At 40.7% G+C, this 17,725-nt stretch overlaps 1 protein-coding gene across 1 annotated transcript; it reads right to left on the reverse strand.

Moving 5' to 3' along the window:
- Positions 1–14,997: 14,997 nt before the first annotated feature.
- Positions 14,998–17,471, reverse strand: LOC109936801 (somatostatin-2-like). The gene is made up of 2 exons (XM_020535399.2): positions 17,115–17,471; positions 14,998–15,210 (listed from the first exon to the last, which is right to left on the reverse strand). Exons 1-2 carry the CDS (start codon positions 17,214–17,216, stop codon positions 14,998–15,000), a joined length of 315 nt encoding a protein of 104 aa, XP_020390988.2. The 5' UTR covers positions 17,217–17,471.
- Positions 17,472–17,725: the final 254 nt, after the last annotated feature.

The raw sequence follows: 17,725 nt of genomic DNA on the forward strand, positions 1-17,725 counted from the left end.
TCCTGATTTACAGTATCTGCAGTTCTTTTGGTTTTTATTATAGGACAGGCCTATCCAAGCAAAGAAACAGCCAGGTCAAGCCTCCTGACCCAAAGCAGCCAAACTGGAATTAAAAATTCCAAAAATTAGGTCAGGAATCCCTGAATCACTTCCTGCCATCTGTAAAGGACTTTGAAGTCATCACAACTCCATGGAGATTCAGGCCCAAGTCTTAAAGTTATATGTGTCTCATCACTTCTATCAAAAGTCCTAAAGCGCTTCTCATACAATTAATTACTTCCTTAAAGTACTGTTGGCAGTGAAAAATATATCTGATAGTGATTCATAAACCTTTGTAATGAATCAGTGTCTAATATGTTCCGTAATGTCTAGTTAGCAGCATTTTCTGTGGTTGGAGGTTGGTTAGCTCAGTTGGTTTGGAGTGCAGAGTAACACCAACAGTGTGGGGTCAGTTCCTGTCCTGGTTGAGGCTACCATTAAAGTCCTGCCTTCTCCACCTTGTCCTTTTCCTGAGGCATGGTGACCCTTGGGTTAAACCACCACCAGTTATTTGTCTCTAAGGAGAAAGCAGCCCTATGGTGACTTTTATGTGGTTGCTTTTGTATTTCAAATAAACAATTTTAAAATTTGATTTGTTTCCTTCTTCTTTTTGAAAATCTGCAGATGATGTTATCCTCTTAATATGAATGCGGATTGTTGGTATTCCTTATCCCAGTCAACATGTCTTAGTGCTTTGCAGCTATTGTATATTTTTAAGTATAGATGATGAGCTTTTTAACCTCTCTTCAGTTGTTGAAAACACTGGTGTCTCCTAAAATCATGAAGTAGACATCCATAAGCAGCAAGACCTGGATAGATAAGTGTCAAGAAACATTTGTGCCACACTAGTGCCAAACGATGACCATTTCCAATGAGAGAAGCTAACCATTACTGCTTGACATTCAATGGCATTATCATTACGGAATTTCTCATGATCGACAGCCTTGAGGTTATGGTTGACCAGTACCCGAACAAGTCCAGCCACATAAATACTGTGGTTACAAGATTGGGCCAGAGACTAGGAATTCTCTCACTCACCTCCTGACTTCTGAGGCCCTGTTCACCATTTACAAGGCACAAGTCAGGATTTGGTGGAATACTCTCCACTTTATTGGAAGGGTACAGCTCTAGCAAAATTCCAAAAGCTTAACATTATTCAAGACAAATCAGCCTGTTTGACTGGCACCCCATGTATCACAGTCCACATTCAGTCCTTTCGCTATCAATGCACAGTGACTTACAGTACGCATTGCAGTGATTCAACAAGGCACAGTGACATACTTACAGTACTTACTGTAGCAGTTCAACAGGCTCCTTTGACAGCACATTTCAAACACATGACTTCTATACCATGTACAAGAACCTATGCATTTCTCACCAAGTCACACACCATCCTGACTTAGAACTATATCGCTATTCCTTCATTGTTGTTAGGTCAAAATGGTTACTGACAGCACTGTAGATATGCTGTCCCTACACCCAATGCATTGTAATAATCCACAGATGTAATTCCCCACTATCATTTTCAGGACTTAGCAGTAAAAGCTGGTCCAGCCAGTGAATTCCTTATCCCATGAATTAAAACAAAACTCTCCATTTGTCTGGATGGATGCAAACTCCAACAACACTCAGGAAGCTAGAACATCATCCAGAAAAGAGCAACCCGAGCTATCACTGCCTTCTCAGGGGCAATTAATGATGGGCAGCAGCCTTGCCAGTAAGACCCACATCCCAAAAACAAGTTTTAAAAAATCTCTCCAGTTCGTGTACATCTGTGATGATGTGATGGCTGGAACTGTACAAATTATTCTGTATAACCTAAGTCAATTTATTTTCAACTGTTCTAATTCTATATCCCACAGTTTCTAGTTTTTATTTCATATTTGATATTTCAAATGTTAATCAACTCTCTCTTTAGTGCAGCTAAAGTAATAATTGGTGACTTTCAGCTAAGACTGAATGCTTGAATTAACTGTTCACCATAGCATGTCAATGATTGGAAAATGAGCAATCACTTTGTTTTTCAGTAAATAATGTTTATTTTTAATCAAGGTTTTCATCAAAAAGGGATAAAAGACATTGAAGTGTTCATTTGGCCATGGTCGTATTGAATGGCCAGGCAGGATTGATGGGCTTAATGGCCTATTCCTGTCCTTGTATTCCTGAAATTGGTGAAAACTTGCGTGGACCTCACTCAAAATTTCTGGATTCATACTTTTAAAATAATTTTTTCATGGAATGTAGGCATCACTTGCAAGGCTAGCATTTGTTCCCCATCCAACTATCACATCATAACAGGTAGACATGAACTGAAGAGGTCATTGAGAGAATGTTTTTTTAAAATTTCTTACAAGGCCATTTCAGAAGATAGCTAAGAATCAACCACATTACTCTGGGTTTGGAGTCACACCAGGTGGATAGAGTTGTTGAGAAGGCGTATGGTGTGTTAGCTTTCATTAATAGAGGGATTGAGTTCAAGAGCCATGAAGTTATGCTCCAGCTATACAAAAGCCTGGTTCGGCCACATCTGGCGTATTGTGTCCAGTTCTGGTCACCTCATTACAGGAAAGATGTGGAAGCATTGGAAAAGGTGCAGAGGAGATTTACCAGGATGTTGCCTGGAATGGAGGGAAGGTCTTACGAGGAAAGGTTGAGAGAGCTATGGCTTTTCTCTTTAGAACGATGAAGGATGAGAGGTGACTTGATAGAGGTGTACAAAATGAGCAGAGGTATAGATAGAGCAGACAGCCAGAGACTTTTTCCTTGGGTGGAGGTAGCTTTTACGAGGGGGCATAGTTTTAAAGTGAAAGGAGGTAGATATCGGGGAGACATCAGAGGTAGGTTCTTTACTCAAAGAGTGGTAGGGGTGTGGAGTCGGCCACATTAGGGGCTTTTAAGTGGCTATTAGATAGGCATATGGATGATAGTATAAGGTAGCAGTGGAGGTTAGATAGACCTTAGGTTTCGGGTAAAAGTTTGGCACAACATCGTGGGCCAAAGGGCCTGTACTGTGCTGTACTGTTCTATGTTCTATGTTCTATGTAGGCCTATACTAGGACATACTCATTAGAATTTAGGAGAATGAGGGGGGATCTTAGAGAAACATATAAAATTATGAAGGGAATAGGTAAGATAGAAGCAAGGAGGATGTTTCCACTAGCGGGTGAAACTAGAACTAGGGAGCATAGCCTCAAAAATAAGGGAGGGCAGATTTAGGACTGAGTTAAGGAAGAATTTTATGCAAAGGGTTGTGAAACTATGGAATACCCTGCCCAGTGAAGCAGTTGAAGCTACCTCATTGAATGTTTTAAGGCAAAGATAGATTTTTGAACAGTAAAGGAATTAGGGGTTATGGTGAGCAGGCAGGGAAGTGGAGCTGAGTCCACAAAAAGATCAGCCATGATCTTATTGAATGGTGGAGCAGGATCAATGGGCCTGATGGCCAACCCCTGCTCCTATTTCTTATGTTCTTAAACCAGGTAAAGATGGCAGATTTCCTTCCCTAAAGGACATTAGTGCACCAGAGGTGTTTTTACAACAACCAACAATGTTTTTAATGTTTCAAGTCCAGCAATCCTCCTTCAAAGCTTTGAAACATTGGCCCTGTTTTCTCTCCACAGATGCTGCCAGAACCTGCTGAGTTTATCCAGCAATTTCTATTTCTGTTTGTTTCAGATCTTCAGCGTCCATAGTTTTTACTTTATTTTTATTGTCACCTTTATTGAGAGTAGGTTTGAATTCAGATTTTCTTTTAAAGATCAAATTTAAATTCCATCAAGAGACATGGTGGGATTTGAACCTCAGTTGTACAGCATTGATTTTGGTCTCTGGGTTACTAGTCTACTAACATTGCCACTTCCCCTTCAGTAGGTGGGTAAAGGATTTAATGACATTTGGATTGAGAATTGAGACGGTATTCAAATTTTTGAGTTAACTTTTAAGTAAAGAATCAGTAAATCATTCACCATCAGCCTAGTTTATGATTGAAGTCACCAGAGCTTGAAGTGTTAATAGAAGAATTTGCGAGGAGGGAAATGTAATTATTAGTAATCATTGATTTTGTATTCCATTTAAATTTATTAAGGTTAAAAGCTGCTCTTAGAAGATAGCACATGATGCATCTCCAAGACTACATTAACCATTGCTTCAAAGATGGACCATATTTAATGACTTTTGCATTAAACATAATTAATAGAGGGTAGATGAGTATTCTTAATAGATATTTTGTTAGAACAAAACCATTTTCCATCTGTCATGAAAAAGAAAACACTCGAAGTGATGTTTGTGATGCTAATCTGTTCAGACATCAATTCACCTCCAAAATGTCAAGTACCAATGATAAGTACAAGAGCACAACAGTTACATCAGTTTAATAAGTTTATTAGAATCTGCTTAATGAATTAAATTAAGAGCTGTAAAAGTTTTCCGTGCAGAGTGCTTTAGCATTTTAGCATTTATTACATTTGCCCATGCAAAGTTGAAGATATTCTAGAAAAACTTCTTAAAGTTATTAGCAAGTAGTTTTGTTAAACTTTATCCTTCATTCTGTCACACAGATGGTGATATCTGTTTAATGAACTGACATCCATCTTTTTAAAAATAGCCCAGTACCATGGGCTCTTATTAATAAGAACATAAGAACTAGGAGCAGGAGTAGGCCATCTGGCCCCTCAAGCCTGCCCCGCCATTTAATAAGATCATGGCTGATCTTTTTGAGACTCAGCTCCACTTACCCGCCCACTCACCATAACCCTTAATTCCTTTACTGTTCAAAAATTTATCTAGCCTTGCCTTAAAAACATTTAGTGAGGTAGCTTCAACCGCTTCACTGGGCAGGGAATTCCACAGATTCACAACCCTTTGGGTGAAGAAGTTCCTCCTGACCTCAGTCCTACATCTGCTTCCCTTTATTTTGAGGCGATGCCCTCTAGTCCTAGTTTCACCTGCTAGCGGAAACAACCACCCTGCCTCCACCTTATCTATTCCCTTCATAATCTTATATGTTTCTATAAGATCTCCCCTCATTCTTCTGAATTCCAATGAGTATAATCCCAGTCTACTCAGTCTCTCCTCATAATCCAACCCTCTCAACTCTGGAATCAACCGAGTGAATCTCCTCTGCACCCCCTCCAGTGCTGGTATATCTCTTCTCAAGTAAGGAGACCAAAACTGCACACAGTACTACAGGTGTGGCCTCACCAGGACCCTATACAGCTGCAGCATAGTCTCCTTGTTTTTAAACTCCATCCCTCGAGCAATGACAGACAAAATTCCATTTGCCTTTTTAATTACCTGCTGCACCTGCAATCCCACCTTCAGCGATTCATGCACAAGGACACCCAAGTCCCTCTGCACAGCAGCGTGCTGCAATTTTTTTACCATTTAAAACATAGTCCATTTTGCTGTTATTCCTACCAAAATGGATGACCTCACACTTATCAACATTGTACTCCATCTGCCAGACCTTTGCCCACTCACTTAGATTATCTATATCCCTCTGCAGACTTTCAGTGTCTTCTGCACACTTTGCTCTACCACTCACGTTAGTGTCATCTGCAAACTTTGACACACCACACTTAGTCCCCAACTCCAAATCATCTATGTAAATTGTAAACAATTGCAGTCTCAACATTGATCCCTGAGGCACACCACTAGCCACTGACCGCCAACCAGAAAAACACCCATTTACCCCTACACTTTGCTTTCTACTGGTCAACCAATCTTCTATCCATGCCAATACATTATCTGTAATACCGTGGAACTTTATCTTATGTAGCAACCTTGTCAAATGCCTTCTGGAAATCCAGATACACCACATCCACAGGTTCCCCATTGTCCACCATGCAAGTAATGTCCTCAAAGAATTCCACCACTATTAAGTAGTTTTCTGTGTGGTACCTTTTTGAAAGCCTCTTGGAAATGCAAATAAATTGCATTTACCAATTCCCCTTTGTCTATCCTGCTTGTTCGAAGAATTCTACTAAATGTGCTGGGAATGAATTCCCATTCCTGAAGCCATGCAGACTCTGCTTGATTACTTTCTGTATTTCTAAATGATCTGCTATTCCATTCTTTATAATAAAATCTAACATTTTACCAAGAACAGATGTTAAACTAGCTGGCCTTTGGTGACCAGTTTTTATTGGCTCCTTCCTTTTTTGAATAAGGATGTTACATGACAGTTTTCCAAATTTCTAGGACTCTTCCAGAATCTGATGTTCCTTGGAAGATTACAAGGAGTACATCCACTATCTCTGTAGCTATTTCCATTAAATTACTAGGATGCAACCCATCAGGTTGGAGGGATCTATCAGGCCTTTAGCCCCTATAGATGTTGTATTTACTTTCACCCCTCTCCACTTTTGCCCTTGATTTATTTTTTATTGGAATGCCAGTTATAATTTGTCTATCATGAAGACTGGTGCAAAGTATTTACTCTGCCATTTCCTGGATAGTTACTTTCCCAGCTATAGGGGCCTCTGTTCACTTTGTCGCTCACTCCTTTTTTTCTATGGATAAAGACTCTTGAATTCTGTTTTATGTTACTTGCTAGTTAACCTAAAACGTTTATTTTCTCCACTGTTTTATTCAGCTTTTATTGGTGTTTAAAATCATCCCAATCTTTTAGTTTTCCACTAACCTTTGCTGCAGTGTTTTTTATTCCTTTCAATTTGATGCTATCCTTAAAATCTTTGGATAACCATGTAATTGGTTTATCTCCTTCCTAGAATTCTTCTTCTCATTGATGGACTCCCAGATGGAGTCCCCAGCCGTGCATTCAGTGCAGACCAGCTAGCAGGAGTATTCACAGACATCTTCACCCTCTCTTTACTATGTCCTGAAGTCCACACCTGCTTCAAGAAGACCATCATCATCCGGTGCCAAAGAAAAATCAGGCAGCGTGCCTCAATTATTACTGCCTGGTGGCTCTAATATCCATAATTATGTAGTGCTTTGAGAGGCTGGTCATGGCTCACACCAACTCCAGCCTCCCAGATTGTCTCGATCTTTTGTATTTTGCCTGGTGTTGCAGCAGGTCCATGGCAAACGCCATCTCCCTGGTCCTACGCTCATCCCTGGAACATCTGGACAACATGGATACCTACGTCAGGCTCCTACTTATTGACTATAGCTCTGCCTTCAAAGCCATAATTCCAAACAAACTCATCTCTAAACTCCAGAGCCTAGGTCTCTGCTCCCGCCCCAGAACTAGATTCTTAACTTCCTGACCAACAGATTGCAATCAGTAAGGATAAGCGACAACACCTCCTCCACGATAATCCTCAACGCTAGTGCTCTGCAAGGCTGCATACATAGCGCCCTACTGTACTCCTTATACACACATGACTGTGCAGCCAAATTCTGCCCCACTCCATTTCCAAGTTTGCTGATGACACCACCGTGGTACGTCGGATCTCAAACAACCACAAGACGGAGTACAGGAAAGAGATAGAGTGCCTATTGGCATGATGTAAACGCAACAATCTTTCCATCAACTGTCAGCAAAATGAAGGAGCTGATCATTGACTTCAGGAAGGGGAGTGGAGGGCGCGCCCCTGTCTGCATCAAAGGTGCTGAGGTGGAGATGGTCAACACTGTCACGTTCCTGGGAACGATGATCACCAATAATCTGTCCTGGTCCACCCACATTGACACTACAGTCAAGTAAACACAGTAATGCCTCTACGTCCTCAGGAGACTAAGGAAATTCGAAGGAAAAGACACTTACAAATTTTTGTAGATGCACCATAGAAAGCATCCCATCTGGATGCATCACAATGTGGTATGACAACTTCTCTTCCCAAGACCAAAAGAAACTGCAGAGAGCTGTGTACACAGCCCAGTCCATCACACAAACCAGCCTCCCATCCACTGTCTTCTTCTACACTTCCTGCTGCTTTGGGAAAGCAACCAACATAATCAAGTACCCCTCCGACCCCAGTTATACTGTTTTCTTCAGACCCTCTTCCATCAGGCAGAAGATATAAAAGTTTGTATACACATAAGAACAGATAAGAAATTTGAGTTGGAAACACCTGTGTTAAACTTATAAAAAGGGCAAGCTTCTTCCCCGCTGTTATTAGACTTTTGAATGAACATCTCTAATGTTAGTGTTGATCTCACTCTCTCTGCACCTTCTCTGCAGCTGTAACACTGTATCCTGCACTCTGTTCTGTTACTCTGATACACTTGTATAGTACAATCTGCCTATAAAGCATGTAAGACAACACTTTTCATTGTACCTTGGTACACAGGCAGTAATAAATCAAATCAAATCAAAATCACTGGGATATATCTTTGCTGTGATTCATTAACTATTTTCTTAAACATTTGTTCATTAACTATATATTCTGCTAATCTTCTTTCCCAATCCACTCCAGCCACCTCGGCCTTCATTTCTTTGTGCTTGCCCTTTTTTTAAGATTAACACAGTTGTTTCCAACTCAAATTTCTAAATTCTACTATTTTATGGTCACTGTTCCCCAGGGGATCCTTTATTCGAGCTAATTTATTAAACCTACCTTCCCAACCTTAACCAGATCCAAAATAGCCTGAGTGTAACATATCAAAATGCATGGTTGAGACTAAAACAGGTGGGAAAGCAGGCTGTGATGAGGAGATAAAGAGTTTACAGATGGCTATTGATAGGCAAGGAGAATGGGCCAGAATCTGGCAGCTGGAGTTTAATGTGAATATGTCTGAGATTATCCATTTTGGCCAGAAAAATAAAAGGGCCAATTATTATTTAAATGGGAAGCCGATTCAAAGTGCATCAGTGCAGAGGGATCTGGGTGTCCTTGTGCATGAATTGCAGAAAATGATAATGAAGGTGCAGCATATAATAAGAAAGACAAATGGAATCCTGGCATTTATTGCAAAAGGATCGGATCATAAAAGACATGTCGTTATATTTTTATAAGGCATTGGTGAGGCACATCTAGAATATTGTGCCTAGTCCTGGTCTCCTTACTTGGGGAAGGCACTGGAGGCAGTTCAGGGGGGGTTCATCAGGTTGATTTATGGGAATGTAAGGAGTAGTTGAATAACTTGGGTTTGTACTCACTGGAGTTCAGAAGAATGAGGGGGGGATCTGATTGAGGTATATAAAATGCTAAAGAGGATTGATAAGGTGGATGTTGAACAGATGTTCTGCCTTGTGGGACAGTCTAGAACAAGAGGTAATAGATATAGAGTTACAGGAGGTAGGTTCAAAACTGAGATGAAGAGAAACCTCTTCTCTCAGAGGGTTGCGAATCTGTGGAACTTCCTGCCCAGAATGCAGTGGAGGCAGAATCAATCAATCAACAGATTCAAGAAAGAAATAGATATGTTTCTGATGAAAAGCAGGATAAGGGGCTATGGGGAGTGGGCTAGAAAAATGGAGTTGAGATCAGGATAAGATCAGCCATGATAATGTGGGCTCAAAGGGCTGAGTTGCCTATTACAATTCCTGGTTGGATCCACAACATGTTATTCTAGGAAACAGTCCCAAATACATTCTATAAATTCTTCCTTGCAGCTACCTCTGCAAATTTGATTTTCCCCAAATGTACATAAAGACTAAAGTCTTCCATGATTGCTTTTATTACATGTCCTCGTTATCTCCTGATTTATTTAAGTCATACAGCACAATTACTGTTGGGAGCTATCTATATTTCCCCTAATTCTTGGTGGGGATTATTTACTGATAAATATTTTTAAACCAATCAGATCAGACACACTGCTAGAGTAAGTGAGAGTTGAACTCAGGACTCCAAAGGTAGGGATACTACCACTACACCACAAAGACATCAAAAAGGCAACTGTGTTCCTGGGTGGTATTGAACCACCTAGTTTTAGTTAGAGTACAGCTCTTTTTTTAAAGCAAACTCTTCAGACACATGGCACAGGTCTGAAGGATGTGGAACTTAAACCCAGGCCACCTGGCTCAGAGACAGGGATACTTTTGCAGTACAACCATTTAGTAAGAATGTTTCCTTCCCTAAGTTCTTCGTTGGTGTGATTTGACACATTACAGCCTAGTATACAACTATATATATATGTATGCAGGTAACAATTGTTTATAGGGCCAGAATATTTCCAGTATATTTGGTATTGTATTTAAATAAGTTGCAACAGTGGAAATTGAAATATGCCAGCGCTCCCCTTGTCCTACATACACCCTGAAAATGCAGCAAATCTTAGCTTGTCATTTCTGAGCATTGTGTAGCTATAAATGTTGCAGGAGCCCAAGCGAAAATGTTTGACCTTGCTTTGAATTACATGGACAACAAAATAAAGCAATTACATGGTTCTGGTCTCAGGGTTTCATGGCAATATGTCAAAAGATACCAGGGTCTGTGGAGACCTGTTAAAAAGTCAGTGATGCATGATCTTTTGGACACTCGCCCATGTAACTTCAACAAGACTGTTAGTTTGTATTAACAATCCATATCTGTTTTATTTTCATTTTTCTTCCCATGTTTATCTTAAAAATGTATTTTGAAATGTATCTTTTAGGACTGAAGGTTGTAAACCGTTTAAAAAGGTCAGAAATTAGTCCCTATCATTGTGTGAATCAAAAATGTAATCATCAAAACGGAATGTTGATGGTTTATTTGATTAATCAAAAAATCAGTTTCAGTTTCACGTTGGTGCTATCGCAAGGATGTAAGTTTTCTGCTTAAACATGGACCCACTATCCGAGACTCAGGTCAGAAGTCACACAACACCAGGTTATATTCCAACAGGTTTATTAAAAATCACAAGCTTTCAGAGTGTGACTTCTGACCTTGTTCCCTCCCAAGTCTAACACCAGCATCTCCACATCATACGAGACTCAGACCTGGCCTTCTAACATTGCAGAAGGTCACTTACTTGGAATTCATCTGCTTCACTGCTACAGCAACCTTCAAATCCTGCATTTGTAATCAGACTGTCTAGTAGCTACTCAGGAAATATTGATCCAAATAAATGTGAATTACCTAATGATTTAGATGAAGCCAGGAAACTGAAAAAATAGGAGCTTAGTGCTAAAATGATAGACCATGTGTTTTATGTTTGCAATTTGCTTACTGAGGTAGTCACTGAACATTTTAACATAAGGTTGCCAATGTACTTTTGACAAAAGAGCATAAGTTTTTAACAGAGAAGAAAAGGAAATAAAAAGAGCTCTGTATATGTTTTGAAAAGACTTACAAACACAAAAAGATACCATCTTCTTTTCCCCAGAAGTATCCTATAAATCCATTCTACCCTGATGAAGTATCACTCTATCGTCATTCCTTAATTTCTTACTCAACTGATGAAGTCACAAGCATAAACCCACCGACTCCCACATCTATCTGCACTATACATCCTCGCACCCTGTTTCCTGTAAAGATTTCATTTCATTCTCCCAGTTCCTCCATCTCTGTCGTATATATTCTGATGAGGCCAACTTTGATTAGGAAGCCTCCGAAATGTCTACCTTCTTCCTCAACCAAGGATTCCTCAGTACCATTGTTGACAGGGCCCTCAACTGGATCTGACCCATTTCCCGCACTTGTGCCCTCACCCCCTCTTTTCTCTCCTGCAACAGAGATAGGGTTCCCTTTGTCCTTACCTACCATCCCACCAGCATCCACATCCAGGAGATCGTTAGCCGGCATTTCCACCACCTCCAGCAAGATGCCACCACAAGACACATATTCCCCTCCCCTCCCTTGTCTGTCTTCCACAAGGACCATTCCGTCAAGGGTACCCTGGTCTGCTCTTCCTTCAGTTCCAACAAACACCCCCCACAGCCCTACAGCACCTTCCCCTTCCACCGCTGAAGGTGTAACACCTGCCCATTTACCTCCTCTTTGCTCAGCATCCAAGGGCCCAAACGTACCTTCCAGGTGTAGCAGCACTTTACCTGTACTTCATACAATCTAGTCTACTGCATTTGCTGCTCACAATGTGGTCTCCGCTACATTGGGGAAACAAAACGTAGACTGGGTGACCGCCTCACAGAATGTCTACATTCCGCCCATAAAAAAGACCCTGAGCTTCCAGATGCCTGCTACACACCACCCTGTTTCCTGACCAACATCTCTGTCTCAGGCTTGCTGCAGTGTTCCAGCAAAGCTCAGCACAAACTGCAAGAACACCTCATTTTCCACTTGGGAACCTTGCAGCCATCTGGAGCCAATATCAAGTTCAATAATTTTAGGACCTGAACTCTCCAGTGCCCTAACCCCACACTCCAGGCCTTGTTATCACATAGTCTGCTATTACACACTACCTATTGTTAGCTACTAACAGTTTCCATTCACAGCCATTCACACTCCCCGGCAGATCATTATCCACTCCTTTGTCTGTCCAAATAAAAATGGAAACAACACTGGATGCTGTAAATCAGGAACAAGAGCACAAGTTGCTGGGAAAACTCAGCAGGTCTGGCAGCATCTGTCAAGAAAAATTAGTTAAAGTTTCGGGTCCAGTGACCCTTCCTCAGAACATTCTGAGGAAGGGTCACCAGACTCGAAACATTTTGATTTTTCTTCACAGATGCTGCCAGACCTGCTGAGTTTTCCCAGCTACTTCTGTTTTTGTCACAAGCATTTCCTGTCAGCAACTTCCTGCACATTCACCAGATGTGATTCTTTCTGTCTCTTCTCGAGACACACAGACAATCCATAGGTTAACTCACTGGCATTACTCACTAAACTCAAGAAGACTCAGAACATTTTTGGTTAGGTTGATTGCACTCAGGTTGCTAAATAGCACATCTGCTGTTTGGATCTTCTGACCTAATCCTGCTTCTGGCCTCTCCATTTTTCTCTCTCTGAGTCATAAATCTTAACTTAGTAAACACTTTCGTACTTTCACCCAAGCAGTTTGTTTAGTGGTCGGTTAGCTCAATTGGTGTCCAAAGCAGAGTGATGCCTACATGCCTACACCAGCTGAGGTTATCATGATGGCCTCTCTTTCCCCTTGCTTGAGGTATGGTGACCCTCAGGTTAAATCACCACCAGTCCTCTGTTACTCTCTCTAATGAGACGGCAGGCCTATGATCTAATAAGACTGTGGCAACTTTACCTTATCCAGTTTGCTTGAGTCACATGATTTATTAGAAAGCTGCATTTATGGCAGGTGTCACACAAACAGCTTTGAGGCTAATGTTGTGTCACGAGTTATACAGCAAGAGTCTAGTGTTTATGCTCCTTTGGAGGCTTCTTCCATCTTTTCTCATGTACATTTAGCATCGTAACACTTTATTCCCTTCTCCCTCATCCAGTTCTCCAGTTTCATCTTAATTACATCTATAGGATGAACTTCAGGTCCTCCCTGTGATAATCATTTCACAATCTCATCCGATTCTCTCGGTATTCTGAATTTCCTGATGGATTTCTTGGTGACTCCCTGAGATGGTCAGCTTCTACTGATGGCCCTTCCCAGTGAAAACACCATCTCTGTGTTCACTCCATCAGAACCAGTGATAGTTTTAAAAATTGCAAGTAATCGACATATTGCCAGGAGCCCCTGTCCTTACTTCCAAAAGACAGGGAGATGATTTGCAAGGACAAACACTTAACTATCTCACAGCAGCAGAAATGACAACCAGCAGGTCAAAACAAAATCAATCTTGAAGATCTCTAGTATCAGCTCATCATGAATTTCCAGTTTGTATCCTAGTTTGAATACTGTTGCTCTGCAAGTAATGACTGTTTAACACTACAAACAGTACTTGCTCGATTCTTCGGCATATTCTGAAAAGAAGTTGTTTAGTTTTAAGATATTTTTAAGATTATTTTTAATCTGTGTATTCATTCCATCAAAACCACTGACCGTTTTAAAGATTAGATCACCCTTCCACTTCTTTTTGTAATTTTTTTTGTGTTGTGGGCGGAGGAGGGTCAGAAAGTAGGGGAGTGAGGGGGGATTTTAAATTGCCTCTCATTGACCTTTGTGTGGATTAGCTCTTTGTGGCGTCAACCCTGAACAGATTGGCTCGAAAGTTAATTTCAGACAGTGTGCATTCTATCGGACCCTGTAATCAGCAAAATCAGATCACCCCGGAATCCACACAGCCCAATGAGCACACACACCTGGCTTGTGCAACCTCACCCCTAGGATAGCAAAACTGTAACGGTTGTGAGTAATTGACGGTGAGAGCTGAAACATTGGTATCAATAAATAAAAGGGTTAAAGACCGGTTCTGTTGGTGCTGCAAATTCAACACAAGGAAGACAGAAGGAGCAGAGTGTTTTTGTTTACCTTTTTGTTTGAGATAGAAAAGAATAACAATGCTTAATACACAGGTGTGAATGTATACTTTTATTGTTGGCATCACACTGCTTGGTAAGTATATACATTCAATGCAGATAGACTGTATGTTCTATACATTCATGTATCACAATCAAATCCAAATGACACTGTCTCCTCAGTTTGACAGACTTGAGAGACTGTGTGTGTGAGACAGAGAATCTCTACGTCCAGGTCCTTCTCTGAAACTATCAGTATGGGGTTTGAATCAGGGAGGGAGGGAAACTGGATCCAGGACTACCCTTTTGGGGACAGGGAAATCAGGGAGATGAAGAAATAATAATGCTAGGGTGGGGAATAGAGGGGGAAAAACGGCAGGAAAGTGCCCGGAATCACATGCCAAAGAATAACCTTCCTTAACACAAAAACTTAGAAAGTTTAACCTGGGTTTGATTTGCGAAAACATGATTTGACAGGGGGTTTCACAGGTCGCTCTCCGCTTAAATTCATTGCAGGCACATGTTGTAAATATTGATATCGAAAAAGAACAGAATTGCATGCAAGTTTTTGATCATTTTAAAGTTAAGCCTTTACAGGAAAACAGAGATAACAAGGTGTAGAGCTGGATGAACACAGCAGGCCAAGCAGCATGAGAGAAGCAGGAAGGCTGACATTTTGGGCCTAGACCCTTCTTCAGAAGCCATTTTGTTTAAATACAGTTCTACTGGTTTAGAAATCCATCAATAATTAACAGTGCGAGAATGTTTTCCAGAAGAACAATTTACACGGTGCCTTCTGCGGTCTACGAGGGATGCCAGCGTTAACCGACCTCTCTTCAAGCAAACTCTCTTCCTCTCCTGGGCTCAAAGACGTGAAGTCATTTTCCAAGAGATTATCATCAGGATCCAACAGCCCAGACAGCAGTTTTAACATCAGATACTTCCTGCTTTTTGTAACTTCCTTGTGGACAAACCGAGAGAGAGAAAAAAACTTTTGTTTATCTTTATACAACACAAGCCATTTGTCCATTGATGCAAGCATCATTTGCTTACTCAAATTGTGCTCAGTTGTCCTGAATGCTTTTCATAGTTTATAGCAGCACCTTCCCCACCATCGACCTGCTTTATTGCAGTTTACTGCAGTTGCAGCAGTGTGTACTATCTACAAGATGCACTGCAGAAAATCAAAGATCCTCACGTAGCTCCTTCCAAACTCACAAACACTTCCACCTAGAAGGACAAGGGCAGCTGATACATGGGAACACCATCACCCACAAGTTCTCCTCCAAGCCATTAACTATCCTGACTTAGAAATAAATCACCGTTCTTTCACTGTTGCTGGGTCAAAATCCTGGAATTCCCTCCCTAACATAATTGTGCGTCAACCCACAGCAGGAGGACTGCAGCGGTTCAAAAAGGTAGCTCACCACCACCTTCTTAAGGGCAACTAGGGATGGGCAAGAAATGCTGGCCCAGGCAGTAATGCCTACATCCCACAAAATGAATAAATAAAACTCCTCACTGCTCTTTGCCAATGAACACTTCCTTAAACCCTGATCCTCCTGTCCTGCCGAAGTATTTGTGCAAAATCAAAAATCCCTCAGTTGTTAAGGTTTACTGGTCTTTTCAATAATGTTCCACTATCTAGTTAAGTATAATCAACAAGTCTTTCAAAAGCACAGCCGCACTGGATTTTCTAATCTTGAGTAGGTTTTCAATGTCAACAGATGCCTATATTTTTGTTCAGCTCCCCGTACATTTGAGTGATTTACTGGACCACTTCACAAGGCAGTTAATAGCCATCCAGATTGGCTCTGGAGCAGCTGTGGGCCATGTATCAGATCAACTTCTTTCCTTAAAGGAAATTTGTGAACCAGTTGGGGATTTATTACGGTCTGACAGCTTCACGCTTACTTTTGCTGGAACCAGCTTTGTGTTTCTGCATTTTGTTTTCAAACCAATTTCAAGTTCTCAAATAAGTGGTCTTTGAACTCAAATTCTCTGGTTTATTAACTCAGACCTATATAATACCAGTCCTGAGAGATAACTAATGTACTCAATATCTCTTGATGCCAATGTTGGCTTTCATAGAATCCTACAGAAAAGAACAACACCATTCATTCAATCATCCCTGTACTAGTCCTTGTGGAATAGCTGGCCAGTTAGTCCCATTTCCCTGTTTCTTCCCCACAGCCGTGCAATTTACCATCCTTTATATATCAAATTTCCTTCTAAAAGTTACTGCTGAATCTCATTCCCTCAACTTTTAGGCACCATATTCCAGATTATAACAATGCACTGTGCAAAAAAAAAATTCTCTCTCTAAACCAACTTAAAATTGTGACCTCTGGCTACCGGTCTGCTATCAGTGGAAACCACTTGCACTTATTCCCTCTTCAAGATTTTAACAGCTCTATTAAATTTTCCCTCCGCTTTCTCAGTGTTCTAGAGAACAATCCCACCTTCTGTCATTTCTCTCTACAATTTCCCCAAAACTATTACTTCAATTCTCTCCTTTCTGTTAAAAAAACAGAATACTGCAGGTGCTGGAAATCTGAACTAAAACGTGAAACATTTACTCTATTTTCCTCTCTCTCCACAGTGCCAAGTTTCTTCCCCAACAGTTTCTGTTTATATTTCAGATATCCAGCATCAGCAGTATTACTGTTTAATTCACTGCCAATTCTCTTCCGCAATACCTGCTTTAAATAAAAAAGTTCTGTTCTTCTCTCCAGTGGGATTTCCTTCTGTCTTTTTTTTCACTTCCATCACACTTCTGTTTTCTATTTTGCTTGTTACAATTATTGATTCTGCCTGGTCCCCTACCTGCCACATTTGCAAATTCCGTAATTACCTTTTACTCACCCTATTTACCTGGAGTTTCATTCGTTCCTCCAGTGGGTCTGCTGCCTCAACACTTAGAAGAAGCAGCAGGGACATCAGGCACACTGTCATTTGCCACTTCATACTGAAGCTCCAAGCTCTCCCGAATAAAATGCTCAATGTGTCGTGAACACCTCAATCCTTTTTTTACTGGATGCTTTTCCAGTTCTTTTATAGCACAGCAGAACCAACTCTCTGACGCACAAAATTAATGATACAATTAAAGCCTAATAGTCAAGTGCATCATTAACCCAATAAAGGCCTGGAATCTCGGTGTATATAAAGAGCGACGGGTTTGTGTTATCGTAAATGGAAAAATGCTAATTTACAAAGAACATAACTGACTAATAATATTGCCGCTATAAGTTTTGTAAATTTATTATGAAAGTGTCTGAAAGGTCTGTAATATGGATGGTTAAAATTGAAGTACAATTACTCATTAAGAAGTTTTATAGTTTCCAATCTAGAAACATTCTAACCATATCAGCAAAAATATATTCTTAGCTGTTTCAAAGTGGAGCTAGATGTTAGATAGACCATCTAATGCAGTACAAGCGTTATCAAAACCCATGGGCTGACTAGAATTAATCATA

The sequence above is a fragment of the Rhincodon typus genome, chromosome 31 (genome assembly GCF_021869965.1).
Source record: "Rhincodon typus isolate 14 chromosome 31, sRhiTyp1.1, whole genome shotgun sequence".
Taxonomy (NCBI): Eukaryota; Metazoa; Chordata; class Chondrichthyes; order Orectolobiformes; family Rhincodontidae; genus Rhincodon; species Rhincodon typus.

Excerpts from the sequence above, each read along its gene's own strand:
- LOC109936801 (XM_020535399.2), bottom strand. The coding sequence starts at position 17,216 with ATGAAGTGGCAAATGACAGTGTGCCTGATGTCCCTGCTGCTTCTTCTA. Across the intron at positions 15,211-17,114 it reads TGAAACTCCAGGTAAATAGG|GAAGTTACAAAAAGCAGGAA; the intron begins GTGAGTAAAAGG and ends TTTGTCCACAAG.